Source organism: Bos mutus, chromosome 19, assembly GCF_027580195.1.
Source record: "Bos mutus isolate GX-2022 chromosome 19, NWIPB_WYAK_1.1, whole genome shotgun sequence".
NCBI lineage: Eukaryota > Metazoa > Chordata > Mammalia > Artiodactyla > Bovidae > Bos > Bos mutus.
The window spans coordinates 27,774,945-27,790,521 of NC_091635.1; the positions used below are offsets into that span (position 1 = coordinate 27,774,945).

A 15,577-nucleotide genomic window follows, 5' to 3' on the forward strand; every position below is an offset into this window, starting at 1 on the left:
GATGATCGGCTGATGGGCATTTGGGGTTTGAAGACAGGCTCAGAAGAAAGAAAAAAATAGCAAAGAAGTTTCTGGTGTTCTTGAGAAAACAGTTGAGGTGATTGACCACAGTTTGTGCATGCTCAGTTGTGTCCCAACTCTTTTATGACCCCATGGACGTAGCCCACCAGGCTCCTCTGTCCTTGGGATTTTCTGGGCAAGAATATTGGAGTGGGTTGCCATTTCTTCCTCCAGGGGAATCTTCCTGACCCAGGGATCAAACCCCCATCTCCTGCATCTCCTGCATTGGCAGGTAGATTCTTTACTACTCAGCCACCTGGGAAGCCTGTGATTGACCATATGTAAAGAAGGAAGTAAGACTAGAGGAAGAGATACACTGAACAAAGACAAAGATTGAGTCATTGGGCACTTTTTTGAGGATATACAGCAGGTGGAGTGGGCAGGAGATTGACAGAGATGAAGGATGGTGGGTTAAAGTTGGACAGTGGAAGCCAGAGTTTAGAATTCTAATTGAGCTATAACCCCAGATCTTGATAAAGTTTAGTGAATAGCTATGGGGCCTGGACCCAACAATCGCTGGAATAAGAGGTTAGAAATGGACTGACACTGAAGTCTTGGAGTAGGAATTCAACTGGAGTGTTAGATGAGCCATCTATATAGCCAGGAAGTCTCCTATGATGGCAGGAGATGAAGAGAAGTGGATCGTGAACCAGGTGCCGAAGTCCTTGGATGGTGGAAGGGTGTGGTGGTGGTGGTGGGGGGCGGGTAACTGGATAGCATCAGCCTCAAAAGAAGAATTTTAGCTTAAGAATGAAATGACAGGAAGCTGGATGTGGCATTGGGTATATAGAGAATATGGATTCTGCCTTGAAGTCTATATGTTAGATATGTGGAAGTGGAGTTGGGAGGGGATGAGGAGAGAGGTGGAAGGGAAATGGAGGAGAGGAGAGAGAAAGGAGAGGGTTGGGAGGTAGACGAAATGAATGATCAGTTTCCAATAGAAAAAGTTTCTGGGCGAATTCAGGAGAAAGACACATTAAGTGTAATATTATAAAAAATCTTTTCAGTTGAACCCTTCTGCAAGGAAACCTGCAGAAAAGGTTTAGAGAGTTGTCAAAATGTGGATAAAAAGACTTTCCATCTCTTTGTGTTGACATACTAAAGGAGACTTGGCTCAGTACAATGCCCTGTAAATGAAAAGCTGTCAACGAAGGATAGCTTTATTTTTGTGGTTGTGTTATAAGCTGGTGTGGACAGTCTGGGGAGGTCAAGCTGAGATGGAAGCAGAGGTGGGCAAGAAATGACCTGAGAAGCCTCCTCTTGAGGCTTTGGTGGGAGAGTGGGGTGAAGGAAGAAGAGAGGACGGGAGAAGGAGGGACTTGGTTGGGATTGACTGGGTCCAGTTCTGTGGCAGAGAGAAGAATGAAGTTGCTTTGCCACTAAGACAGTTAGGACGTCTCCTGGAACTCTGTTAGTGCAAGCAGTCTGAAACCTAGTTAGCTGGTACTGAGGCTGGCATCAACATGGCCTTTAAATGCATTTTCTGGGCAAAGTTGTAGGATCTTTTTAGAGCTGCAGAGGGCTTGAGACATCATCAATTTCAGCCTTTTTATTTGACAGATGAGGCAAGTAAGGCCCAGAAATGTTAAACAATTTGCTCAGTGTCACCAGCTACCTGCCAAGTGAGGATGTGGCATATTTTTAGGTGACCTTGAGAGTCTTGTATTGTGAGCATATTTCAGATATAAGTAATAACTCTACTGAATATCTGCTTTATATGTTGCCATCAATAATCTTAAAATGCTGTATGGGTTGTGAAATTAATCTTTTAATCAAGTTATTGAATGATTGAAATAACAAAGAATTAGGATATTAAAATATATAAAGCATTGTGACTCTCTTCAATGCTTGCGTGATCATTGAATTTGAATTCATGTCTCTCAGTCATGTCCAACTCTTTGCAACCTCATGAACTGTAGCCTACCAGGCTCCTCTGTCCATGGAATTCTCCAGAGTACTGGAGTGGGTAGCCATTCCCTTCTCCAGGGGATCTACCTGACCCAGGGATCAAACATGGGTTTCTCACATTGCAGGCAGATTCTTTACCATCTGAGCCACCAGAGAACTGTAAGTAATAATAATTAGACAAATAATTGGTGTAACAGGCTTCCCTGATAGCTCAGTTGGTAAAGAATCCACCCGCAATGCGGGAGACCTAGGTTCAATCCCTGGGTTGGGAAGATCCCCTGGAGAAGGGAAAGGCTACCCACTCCATTAGTCTGGCCTGGAGAATTCCATGGACTGTATAGTCCGTGGGGTCGCAAAGAGTCAGACACAACTGAGCGAATTTCACTTTCACTTTGGCATAACAGGTCCACATTCTGTATATGTAGAGAAAATATTTCCAAAGGAACATGTGTGACCAAAAAAGGGAAGATTTTGTTGTTGTTGTTAATGCATAAATTTAAATAAGCGGCTTCTCGGCATCACCTCTGGCGCTCCCACGTCGTTAACTGCCCCTGCCCCTACCCTTCTATTTCCACCAGAGGGCAGTGCTCACCTGCAAATGTATGTTCTTGGGGCTGACTTCAACCTGGATCATACATGCCCTCCGCAGGAAATTATTAAACCCCTGAATCCGCCTGCTAATGCAGGAGACACAAGAGATGCAGGTTTGATCCCTGGGTTGGGAAGATACCCCTGGAGGAGGGCATAGCAACCCACTCCAGTATTCTTGCCTGGAAAATTCCATGGCCAGAGGAGCCTGGTAACCTGTAGTCCATGGAGCCGCAAAGAGCTGGACACGACTGAGCACACACACAGCACGACAGCAAGAACCTACCTCAACACTTACGTTTTCAAAGTCTAGAGCATGATGAATATAAAGACAAAATCCCCTTATGTTTATATCAAGCTTTACAAGTTCTGAAGGAATTTCTTGTCAATTATCATACTTGAGCTTTCCGATGAATTTGGGAATTAGGGAGAGAGGTGTCCTTCCTCTGATTTAAAGATGAGGAAACTGAATAAAAGGACTGTGTTCAAGGATACAAACTGAGTGAATCAAGCCAGGATGAGCCTTGTAAACAATGCTGCTTTGAACGTGGCACGCACAAATAGCTCTTCAAGACCCTGATTTCAATTCTTTTAGCTGCATACACAGAAGTGGAATTGCTGGTATTTTAAAAAAATATTTTGAGGAAGCATCCTACTGGTTTCTGCAGCAGCTAATCTATCTTACATTTCCACCAACAGGGCACACGTATTCCAATTTCTCTACATTCTTGCCAACATTTGCTACTTTTTTTTTTTTTTTGATAGTAGGTATCCTAATGCATGTGACCTGGTGTCTCACTATAGTTTTGGTTTGAGTTTCCCTAAATGATTTGGAGAAGGCAATGGCACCCCACTCCAGCACTCTTGCCTGGAAAATCCCATGGATGGAGGAACCTGGAAGGCTGCAGTCCCTGGGGTTGCTAGGAGTCAGACACAACTGAGCGACTTCACTTTCACTTTTCACTTTCATGCATTGGAGAGGGAAATGGTAACCCACTCCAGTGTTCTTGCCTGGAGAATCCCAGGGACGGCAGAGCCTGGTGGGCTGCTGTCTATGGGGTCGCACAGAGTTGGCCACGACTGAAGCGACTTAGCATTAGCAGCAGCAAATGATTAGTGAGGTCAAACATCTTTTCATGTGTGTATTGGCCATATCCCACTTCTTTTTATCTTTACAACAAGTTATTAATCTGTCAAAATGCATTTTAGTTCCATTCTTCTACTAATCTTTTTTTTTTTTATTAAAAAATATTTTTTTGGCTGTGCCACACAGCATGTGGGATCTTAGTTTGTGGGATCAAAAACTTAGGTTGTGGGATCAAAGCCCACAACCCCTGCATTGAAAGCGTGGAGTCTTAACCACCAGGGAAGTCCTCTGCTTTTAGTCTTCCCTTCAAATTTCTTACTTCACAAAACCTTACTGAGGCTCTATAGATCCACACAAAAAAATTTATAGAAACATAATTGGTTTACAGTTCAGTTCAGTTGCTTAGTTGTGTTCATCTCTTTGTGATCTCATGGACGCCAGGCTTCCCTGTCCATCACCAACTCCTGGAGCTTACTCAAACTCATGTCATTGAGTCAGTAATGCCATCCAACCACCTCATCTTCTGTTGTCCCCCTCTCCTCCTGCCTTCAGTCATTCCCAGCATCAGGGTCTTTTCAAATGAGTCAGTTCTTCACACCAGGTATTCTAAGTTGGTTTACAATGTTGTACAATTTCTGCTGTATAGCAAAGTGACTCACTTATACATATATATCCTTTTCATATGCTTTCCCACTGTGGTTTATCACAGGATATTGGATATCCTGTGCTATGTAATAGGGCTTCCCTGGTAGCTTAGATGGTAAAGCGTCTGCCTACAATGCGGGAGACCTGGGTTTGATCCCTGGGTCGGGAAGATCCCCTGGAGAAGGAAATGGCAACCCACTCAAGTACTCTTGCCTGGAAAATCCCATGGATGGAGAAGCCTGGTAGGCTACGGTCCATGGGGTCCCAAAGAGTTGGACACGACAGAGCGACTTCACTTGTAGCTCAGTGGGAGTCTCGCTGTGCTATGTAATATGACCTTGTTGCTTGTTCATCCTATGTAAATTAGTTTGTGTCTGCTAATCCCAAACTGCCAGTTCTCCACCCCCACTGCCTCTCCCCCTTGGCAGCCACACGTCTGTTCTCTATATCTGTAAGCTTGTTTTTGTTTTGTAGGTATGTTCATTTTGTGTCATATTTTATATTCCACATATAAGTGATATCATATGGTATTTGTCTTTCTCTTTCTGACTCTACTTAGTTTGATAATCTGTAGGTCCATCTTTGTTGTTGCAAATGGCATTATTTTATTATTTTTAATGATTGAGTATTATTCCATTGTGTGGAATAGTGCCATAGAGCCACTGTGAACATAGGAGTGCATGTATCTTTTTGAATTATAGTTTTGTCTAGGTATATGCCCAGGAGTGGGGTTGCTGGATCGTAACGGCAACTCTATTTTTAGCTTTTTGAGGAAGCTCCATACTGTTTTCCATAGTGGCTGCACCAGTTTGCATTCCAACACATAGTAATAGATCAAAACTTTTAGTGAGAATTCCTCTTCTAAAGGGGTCATTGGCTTGGTCATGGTTCAACTAACCTTCCAACCCATTTCTTTATACTTTATACTTCTTAGATAACTTATTCCGTATAGGAAAGATTAATTGAAAGCTTAAGTATGTGATTTTTTTTCTTTGCTAAAATCTTGGACAACACTATTTTCAGAATACTACCCAAATTGTTCTCTGAGATAATATCCAATGTTTATACCAATTCACAACAATTTCTTCACACAAACTGATGTTAGGCTGGAAAGACCTTTTAACTCAATGTTAGCATGTGGATGGTGTTTCTGTTTGTTTTTTTTTTTTTTTAATAATTAGTTAGTTAGTTTTATTTTTGGCTGCACTGGGTGTTCATTGCTGTGCTTAGGCTTTCTCTAGTTGTGACAATTGGGGGCTATTCTTTGCTGTGGGCAAAGGATTCTTACTGCAGTGTCTTCTCTTGTTTCAGCACATGAACTCTAGGCACGAGGACTTCAGTAGTTGTGGCTCATAGGCTTTGTTGCTCTAAGACGTGTGGGATCTTCCCAGAACAGGGAATGAACCCAAGTCCTCTTCACTGGCAGGAGGATTCTTAACCACTGGACCACCAGAGAAGTCTCAGTGTTTGTATTTTTATCTAGAAACTAAGGAGCAAGATGACAACTCAAAGAATCCTTCTTCTTTTGGCATGTCTTTTTCTGTGGGACAACCTGGTTCAAAAAGTATCCTTCAAAAAAAAAAAAAAATCCTTTGTACCTAGTTTCCAGACAGGTTTTATTTCTTTTGTGATTTGTTTCCCTGTGTCATCCAAGGACACAGCCTGGATAGTTTGCATCATGATCAGGCTGACCACAGCTGTAGCTTTCAGGGCTGGTCAACTATCTCAGATCTTTGGGGTGATCATCTGGTCCTTCCCACTTACTTTCACAAACTTCTTGCTATATTTTATCAGACTTCACATTCCCAGAACTGGATTAATCATAACCCTTTGTGACACTGGAATTTAGTTTTGCAGCCCTAGGACAGCAACCTGACCTGGTCCTCTACCTCTTGGTAGACGATGTTAGTGATCACCTACTCTAATGACTTATTGTGATGCTCTTGTCCATCTTTGGAGAAACTCAGTTATTTAGCCAACGAGCATATTTCTTTGAAAATGAACATAATACTCTTTCTTCAGTACAGGGGGCATTTTTTAAGGGCTTTATTAACTTCCTTGGTGACTCAGATGGTAAAGAATCAGCCTGCAATGCAGGAGACTTAGGTTCAATTCCCAGGTTGGGAAGATCCCCTAGAGGAGGACATGGCAACTCACTCCACTATTCTTGCCTGGAGAATCCCCATAGACAGAGGAGCCTGGTGGGCTACAGTCCATGGTGTTGCAAAGAATCGGGCATGACTGAGCAACTAAGCACACATTTTTATTAACTCATATTATCCCCAAATGAGGAAACAATAATCTCATATGAGGTAATTATTATCCTTACTATATAGATAAGAAAACTGAGACTTAGGATGGTTCAAGTTACTTGTCCAAAATTTACATGATTTGTAAATGCCAGTGCGAGAATATGAAGTCCAGGAATCACTGACTTTGAAATGCATGCCTATAACTACAAATGAGCTCTTTCCCTAATTTCCACTCTTAAGATGCAGTCTAGATGGGAAATGCTAGATGAACCTTATTTAATTAAACTAACTCAAGCTGCTTCCCTATGCTGGCCATAACAAAGTTATTCTCCATGCCCCCCCAAAATATCAAGTCATCATGGACATCAATGTTAGTGTGCAAAGTTCCAAGGCTTTTAGCAGCATAAAGCAGAATCTTTGGAGATACAAGCTTTTGCTGTTTAGTATGATTCCATGTGAGTCTCAAAATTGGCTCTGATAGTCTCAGTGGACACTTCCCTGCTTAAATAGCAGGACTCTGTAACAACTTTATAATCTGTAAGAATGTGTACAGGATTTTTGATTAATAGCTACATGATAAATCTTTGTAGTAAAAATAGTGATCTGCACAGCTAACAATAACTTTTTAAACTATAAAAACGAATGTCCTTGTTAAAATAAAATTGCTTAGATACACTGTCTTTATGAAACTAGAGTTTCAGAGTCCAGTCAAGAGAGTAGTTTTTTTTGTTTGTTTGTTTTACTGGGATATCATATACAGTACTGTATAAGTTTAAGGTGTCCAGTGTAATGACTTGATGTATTAATACATGTGTTGAGAAATAATTACCACAATCAGATTAGTCAACACCCATCAAGAAAGTAGTTTTCCATCAGAGATAAGCTATTTTATAAAGAAAATTAAATATAAATGCTTTAAAGAGATATTAGAAGATGGAAAAAGTAAGAAGACAGGACCACCATGATTCAGACCTTTTAGGAATGAAGGTTTGGGTCACCACCCAGCCAGATAAATAACTTACAGATGAGATCCTGGCTTGGAGCACATAACTATTTCATAATAATGTATTTGCATTTGTCTCAAATCCATGTTATTGAATATGAAAACCCTTATTCAGAATAATGAGAATGGCCAACTCAGATTAAGAACAATAATCTAGGTCCCAGGGACTTGGTTAATTTTGCTAGATAATAATAAGAGTTTTTTTGAATAATAGTATATACACAGTTGTTGTTCAGTTAAAAAGTCATGTCCAACTCTTTGCAACCCCATGGACTACAGCACACCAGGCTTCCCTGTCCTTCACTATCTCCTGGAGTTTGCTCAAATTCATGTCCATTGAGTCAATGATGCCATACAACTGTCTCATCCTCTGTTGCTCCCTTCTCCTCTCAAAGAACCCTTACCCATCCCTGTTTCAGGGCATTGCAAGGCAGCATCTTAGGACTTCAACAGACTGGCTCCCAAGAAGGGTGGCCAGTACACATAGAAAGTCATGTGCACTAAAGCAGAGTCTGTGGTAATGTTTGGTGCCAGGTAGGTCAAGGCGTGTTCACTATAACAAAGTCCATTCATAGTAAAACACAGCCTCAGTGATCAGTTTGGGATACAGAGTGTGGGGTTTACCCAGCAGAAGTCTCAATCAAGTGGCTGGTTTCAGGTCCTTGGGAGAACTGGAGCTCAAATCAGTAAGGATACTACGAAAGGCTATTTGGTGGACAAGGATAACCTAGGAACCCACCAGGGAACACAAGGTAGTCTTAGGGTCAGAGAGTAAATCCAACCCTTACCTACCCCATATACTCACAGAATAATAATGTCAGTTGGGTTCTTATTGACTGAAGGATGTGATTGCATTGACCTTTTAAGAACCAGGTCTTTAGTACTGGTCACTGTACTAATTGGTCAAAGTAGAGACATACAGGTGTCTTTTGGCTAAATTGGTATCACCATGTCTTGACAGTGCTTCTCCTGTTTGTCTGATAGACACCAAATAATTTTGTCAGGGTGATATGATTTTACTGGCTAGTAAGTGTTGGAAGCTATCTCTTTGGCTGTGTAGCAATGGGGCAGAAGCAATATAGTAATGAGAAGAAAATGTTAATAAGAACAGCTAAATGTGAGAAGGCAAGTGATCAGAAAATGTGAAATGTCCAATTAATTTAATCTTTGGGGTATTGAGACTTTTCATAGTTTCTAGGACTTAATTCAAAGCCAGAGAACTGGGAGCTGTCAACATACTTTGTATCTTAAAGAAAGAGTAACTGGTGACTCATGGACTTTTTCCTCAGTGAGATTATTAACATTGGTCCAACATACCCATAAGATTAAAAAATGGATACAGAGAAATCCTAATCATAATTTGTCTTCAAAATTTCTGGATAAATCAATCTTCAAATGATACTTTACTAATCTTTAATGTTGAAAATTGCCTAATTCAAATAAAGACAATTCTGACCAAATGGATAGTGCATCAGTAAGAAAGTTTATTGAAATTCATTAGTAAATGAGAATAGAAAGTTTTTCTTTTTTTCCAAAAAGTAAAGAATACTTTTTGGTAAAGTGAAAAGGAGAAATACAGAAACCACAAAACACCGTTTAGACACCTTATGATCAAGGAGTGGACCTATTTCCATAGGCCATTAAGACTGAAGTGTTTGCTTGGAGATTTTTTTTCATGCATCTATGCATAATGGCCTGTGTGAGGGGAGACTCTTTCCTCTTAATGCGGCTTAATAGTAGTGTTTCTTGGTTTCTGATTCAACCATAGATGAAAGGACTCTACCATCAGGTGCCAACTCCTCAATAATTGTCTTGATCACTCTGGTTTTGTTAGTATCTGTAAGATAATTACAATAAAAACAATAGAATTTAGACTACAGTTTGTTGGGTCCTTACTAAATAACGAGCAAAATAGCTAAATCAAAGATATTTACTACCCAAAATATCTATATCAAAATATCTAAATGCAAAAAAAAAAAAAAAAAAAAAAACAAAAGTGAAAAAAGGAAAACTTCTTTACAGTTATTTTAAAAAACACCAAAGCTACAGCATTTTAGACAATATCGTTTTCCCCTCAAGACTGGAGTCAACAACTATAGTCGGTTAAAAAAGCAAAGATTTTATAAGATTTTAATTTTTAAAATAACTCTAAAAAAAAAAAAAAAGTTACAGAACTTAAAAAAGCAAAACCAAAAAACAGCAACCAAAAAACCCATCAAAAAGTTAAAACTAATTCTGATTACCCCAGCTAGTTTCTGCTGACCTTGGTCCCTTAGATGAGGACTCTCCAACGGACCCTGTAGTGGTGGATTTGTGGCCTCCGCTGGAGCTTCCGCCGCCGTGGCCACCGCCACTGGAGCTTCCGCCGCCGTAGCTGCCGCCGGAACTACCGCCGTGGCCGCCACCGCTGGAGCTTCCGCCGCCGTAGCCGCCGCTGGAGCTTCCGCCGCCGTAGCCGCCGCTGGAGCTTCCGCCGCTGTAGCCGCCGCCGCCGCCGCCGGAACTTCCGCCATAGCCGCGCCCGCCGCCGTAGGAGCCGCCGCCGGAACTTGGAGAGTAAACGTTACTTCCCGTTAGCTCTAACGTGTGAAGCTGTGAGTCTATTTCCAGGTTATTGTTACCTTATAACCTAGGCAAAACGTGTTTTGAGGAAAATCACCCCTGCCGATTATGAACCCGTTCTTTTAAAACAATTATATATGCACCCAAGCCTAAGAATCTTTTCTTGGGTCAAATTCGTTGGGACATTGAGGCTGATTGCATACGCCTTCTTGTGTACTTGGTCTCCTCTCTTTCCACTTTCTCCCATCCTCTGACATCCTTGAGTTTTGGGAAAAGCCTTGCGGCTTGGAACACCAAATAAAAGCAACTGGGATGATTTAAACATTTTCTGTAATTTACCTTCCCTCTCCTTCTAGCAGGCTGCGGTAGGTTTGAATTTCATTCTCCAGTCGGATCTTAATATCCAGGAGTTGTTGGTACTCGGCATTCTGGCACTCAGTCTCAGCTCGAATCTGTTGCAGTTGTTCTTCCAGAGAGGAGATCTGGGACTGAATCTGAGAGAGCTGCACACAATAGCGACCTTCTGTCTCTGCCAAGGAGGCTTCCAGGGATTGTTTCTGAAGAGGAAAGAATATATTATAACCTAACTACTTCATTGTTCACTTAAGTACAGTGAGGCTTGTTTAATAATTTCATGAGAAGAATAAAGAAAACGAACAGATTTGTGTTTTATGTTTAATAATATTTCAATTTCAGCATATTTTGATCAATGCCAATAATACTTTTCTCCCATTAACAAAAAGCTTCAATTTTATTTCTACTTCTTTACCCTCGACTCTGCATTTTCTTTTATATTGCCTATTCTTATGTGAGGATGAAACGCATGATAAAGTGATGTTATTTCTCCAGAGAATTATTTACTTACTAGGGCTAGTTGGGACTGTAGCTCAATCTCCAGGCCTTGAATAGTGCGTCTCAACTCAGTAATCTCAGATTTATGGCTCGATACTTGTTCAAGGTTACTGTTGATTTCCGTAGTGAGTTCCTTGCTCTAGAATATTAAAAACAGGGATCTGATGAGAAAAATCTCAACTAATAACCAAACCACCATTGACTTAGCTGCAAAAGAAGATGAACTACCTTTTCATTGAACCAGGCTTCGGCGTCTCTGCGATTTTTCTCGGCAAGTTGTTCATATTGGCTTCTCATGTTATTCAGAAGTTCAGTGAGATCAACACCTGGGGCAGCATTCATTTCCACATTCACATCACCAGTGGATACATTTTGAAGGTCTCTCATTTCCTGTTTGAGGAACAGAAATATTTAATGACTGCTTCATGACCCCGAGTCCCTTTTTGGCTGGGGGAAGTATAACTTCATGTCACCTCTTCGTGGTTCTTCTTCAGGTAGGCCAGCTCCTCGGTCAAGCTCTCGATCTGCATCTCCAGGTCGGTCTTGGTCAAGGTCAGCTCGTCCAGCACCCTGCGCAGGCCATTGATGTCGGCCTCCACGCTCTGGCGCAGGGTTACCTCATTTTCATACCTGAAACAAGATACAAATACTGGGTATAACTTATATCAGGGAGGTATTCCTGGGTAGGGACTGTTTAGAAACCAAGTAAAGAGTTGACTTCATATCTTGGCAACATTTATCATACTCTGATTCACATAGGGATATTAGTGGTTTAATGCAAAGAAACTTAGCATTTACTTTAAAGTGCATCTTCTTATAATATTGCCTAAAACGTAATACTGAGGTTGAAAATTTCTCTTGACAGCTCCAGTATAGTTTAAATTTGAATGAATTCAGGAAAATGTAAATGCTCTTGTGGGCATACATTGTTAAAAACATCTCATATTTATTGTGACAGTATTGTACCACATTTGCTTAGCTTACTTCAGCCTGAAGTCATCGGCTGCCAGCCTGGCATTATCAACCTGAATCAGGATATTGGCATTGTCTGTTGTCAGGTTGAAGATCTGGAAGGAGAGACAAAGAAATAAGATACAGACACAGCTTTTATAGTGGCAAAGATGAACTACATTTCTGTGGTGTTCTATTACTAAGTCTTGGGGAATTTTTATTTTAAATCTGACATTGCAGTCTTACCTATATACTTAAGATTGAGTCGTTTGTTCTCTTGAAGTTTCCATACTTTTCTATTTCTATATCCTCCCTTTCTGAAAACTAACTGGAGTTATGTAGCTGTGTTCCTGCATTCATGTCCTGCACTTACACCTGTGTAATTTCCGTGTATTTCAGCGAACTTTTGACTGCCTTGTACCTGTATTTGGTTTAACTTGTTTTAAATATATATTCTAAGTGAATATAAACTGCACACAGTGCAATTCAAAAATTCCCTCAAGGCAAGCAATACTCCATTTTCATATTGGAAAATTCATGTTTCTTACAATGTCATTAGTGAGTATTTGTTGTTATCAGTCTGAATAATATTTTCTGATTCATTGAATAATTCTTTCAGTTCCTGTGTTTGTACATTTTCTAATGTATTTTAACTGTGGACACTTACACTCATTAAAACATAAAAAATTCTCAGTAATCCCCCCATCCTGTAAGATACACAACACACATGTTGGATGAAGATTGCAATGACTGTACCCTCACAGCTGTTTACCTTTGAAGAGACTGGATTGCTCATGGAAGCAAGAAAGTAATGTAGTCAAACACAGTGAACATTGTAGTTGATTAAAATATTATCTATCAGAATTACATGCACAAAAAGAGGCTTAAAGTTGCATTTAAAAAATGCCCCTTACCTGATTTTTAAGATCATCAATGGTTTGGTAGTATTTGCTGTAATCACGAGGCTCTCGCTGTCTTGAATTGCCATACTTTTCATACCACTCCTTGATTTTGACTTCTAGCTCATAGTTTGATTCTTCCAGAGCCCGAACTTTGTCCAAGTAGGAAGCCAGGCGATCATTGAGATTCTGCATGGTTATTTTTTCATTTCCAGAGATAAGGCCACCATCTCCAAATCCACCACCCAAACCACCTCCAAAGCTGCCGCCTCCGAAGCTGCCCCCTCCGAAGCCACCTCCTCCATAGCCCCCTCCAAAGCTGCCTCCATAGCTCCCACCGAAGCTACTTCCATAGCCCCCACCAAAGCCACTGCCTAATCCTCCTCCATAGATACTTGATGAACCCCCAAAGCAGCCTCCAGCAGAGCTCCCACGGCTAAAAGAGCCACCACTGAACCCCCCTGAGCTATATCCTCCACCAAGAGAGCCTTTGCTGCTCGAAATTCTGAGGGATGATCCTCCTCCTCCTCCACCTCCACTGCGGGAGGAAGAGTATTGCTTGCTTGAGCTGTATCGAACAGACATGGTGATGCTGTTTAGCTCAGGGAGTGCCTGGTACCAAGGACAGTGACAGGCCTTTATATACTGAGAGGGTGTATCCCACATGTGTTAGAGTTTTGCTTACTTGCTTGGTTTTCTTTTTGCCAAATTTGCATCTTTGGCTTATGATTGCATAAATTATCTTAAGTAATCACCAGCCCCAATATGTTTGGTTTTGAATTAGCCTTAAGAACGAATAGGTTTGCTATGTTGAAATTGAAAATGGGTGTTGGTCATATGAGCATTTGTTTCATTAAACTTTTTCACCTTTTTAGGAACCTTGAGCAACTTGAAATCCATTTTTCCTTTTTTCCTCAGCACTAATTTGGTTTGTACAGAATGTTCGCAAAGTTTAGAAAAAGAATTTTAAATCACAAAATCATAGTTAATACTTTTCAAATTCATGTTTTAAACAGTTTTAATTAATTAGAACAGCATAAATTCAGATAGAATCATGCCATGATAGGACTGTAGAATAAACTGCAAGCAACCAAAATGAAAATAAAAAACATGTTAAATGATTTGTGTTCAAAAGTTACCACATATAAATAAAGACATAAAAATACAGCTTAAGAAATGCATGTGTGTGAATGTTTATAGAAAATCTTTGGAGAATGAAAGTACATTGATATTTTGTCTAGGAAATTGGAAATGTGTAATGGTTTAGGAATCTTCTAATTTAATGGTGCTATTCTTTTTAACATTTAAAGAAATCTAACATCAGGAAGTTATCCTGGATTTTTTTTAAAATTTTTAAATTCATTGTAATGAAGGCTTATATGAAGACCACATTGCAGAAATTCTTAGCACAAGATATGAACTAATCTCCAGTATTTTGTTTACTCTAAGTTTGGCCAATAGAAAAGGAAGTGATTATGAGTAAAAATTTTCTTACAAGAATATACCAGATTAGAAAATGATACTTGCTTCAAAATTATGAACTGGTCTGTGAACTTGTGTTTGAAAGCTAGATTCTCTTTCTCAAAAAAATTTTTTTCCTTGGATTTACTGTGTGTAGAATTTTATATAATTATTTAATAAAGTATTGAATTGGGACTTTTAACACATGATAGCTCATGGGCTTCCCTGATAGCTCAGTTGGTAAAAGAATCTGCCTGCAATGCAGGAGACCCCAGTTTGATTCCTGGGTCGGGAAGATTCCCCTGGAGAAGGGATAGGCTACCAATCCCAGTATTCTTGGGCTTCCCTTGTGACTCAGCTAGTAAAGAATCCGCCTGCAATGCAGGAGACCTGGGTTCGATCCCTGGGTTGGGAAGATGCCCTGTGGAAAGGAACAGCTACCCACTCCAGTTATTCTGGCCTGGAGAATTTAATGGACTGTACAGTCCTTGGAGTCACGAAGAGTTGGACACGACTGAGCGACTTGCACTTTCACTTTTCACTTTAACACATGATATAAAATTATTTTTTTATCTATAGGATATGGCATTGCTATTCAAAAATATATTCACATATATATTTCTGTATATATTCACACACAGTTTACAGTTATACAGTGCTATTTGTGATGCTGTCATTTTATTACTCAAACTGCTGAGATAGGGAGGGTATTGTCTCTATTTTATAGAAGAGGAAGTTGAAGCTGAGAGCGGTTATGATTTTGCCTAAAGAGATAAAATAGGTGGATAAATGAAGTTAGAAAATTGGTCTGATGCCTGGCTTTTGGCTCTTCCTGCATTATCAATGTGTGTCTGTATTCTCTGTTCTGGTGGATTTGGTCAGAGAACTGAATGCCTCTTTTTCTTCCCATAAACTTCTCCACATGGGAAGCAACAAAACAAAAAGTACTTGGAAACACGAATATGTTGAAAGGGTAGGGTGTTTGGCACACACTTCCATTACTAATTGCTTTCTCAAATTACACTTAAAGTTGCACACTCAGTTTATGAAAACTATAGAATTAGCTTCTGCAGGGAAAGGCAATATGGCTGGGAGTGTGAATGAGGTGTTGACTGTGAGAGTGGAGGTTACTACCCAACAATTGCAGCTTCTCCGACTTGTTACCACATGCAAGTGGGGCAGAGTTAAAAGAAAAAATGAAACTCAGCTGTGGGAATTGATTCTTGCTGAAGATAACATGTAGTAAAGGAAGGTTATGATAAGCCAGACTGGAAAAAAAACATTCCAACAAGTTCAGAGACGATGCTGA

At 40.2% G+C, this 15,577-nt stretch overlaps 1 protein-coding gene across 2 annotated transcripts; it reads right to left on the reverse strand.

Annotated features, from left to right (window-relative positions):
- Positions 1–9,007: 9,007 nt before the first annotated feature.
- On the reverse strand, positions 9,008–14,104 carry KRT10 (keratin 10). Of its 2 annotated transcripts, XM_070389810.1 has the most exons (8): positions 12,823–14,104; positions 11,942–12,024; positions 11,431–11,587; positions 11,186–11,347; positions 10,971–11,096; positions 10,445–10,662; positions 9,787–10,091; positions 9,008–9,380 (listed from the first exon to the last, which is right to left on the reverse strand). In XM_070389810.1, the coding sequence occupies exons 1-8, from the start codon at positions 13,471–13,473 to the stop codon at positions 9,274–9,276; spliced, it is 1,809 nt and encodes a 602-aa protein (XP_070245911.1). In that variant the 5' UTR covers positions 13,474–14,104; the 3' UTR covers positions 9,008–9,273. The 2 variants fall into 2 exon arrangements, 1 of the variants encoding a protein (XP_070245911.1); XR_011467994.1 differs by lacking the exons at positions 10,445–10,662; positions 10,971–11,096; positions 11,186–11,347; ... (1 more) ...; positions 11,942–12,024; positions 12,823–14,104 and having other exon boundaries at positions 9,807–9,946.
- Between the last annotated feature and the right edge of the window lie 1,473 nt (positions 14,105–15,577).

Excerpts from the sequence above, each read along its gene's own strand:
- KRT10 (XM_070389810.1), bottom strand. The coding sequence starts at position 13,473 with ATGTGGGATACACCCTCTCAGTATATAAAGGCCTGTCACTGTCCTTGG. Across the intron at positions 12,025-12,822 it reads TTGATGATCTTAAAAATCAG|ATCTTCAACCTGACAACAGA; the intron begins GTAAGGGGCATT and ends CTCTCCTTCCAG. Across the intron at positions 10,663-10,970 it reads TACAGTCCCAACTAGCCCTA|AAACAATCCCTGGAAGCCTC; the intron begins GTAAGTAAATAA and ends TTTCCTCTTCAG.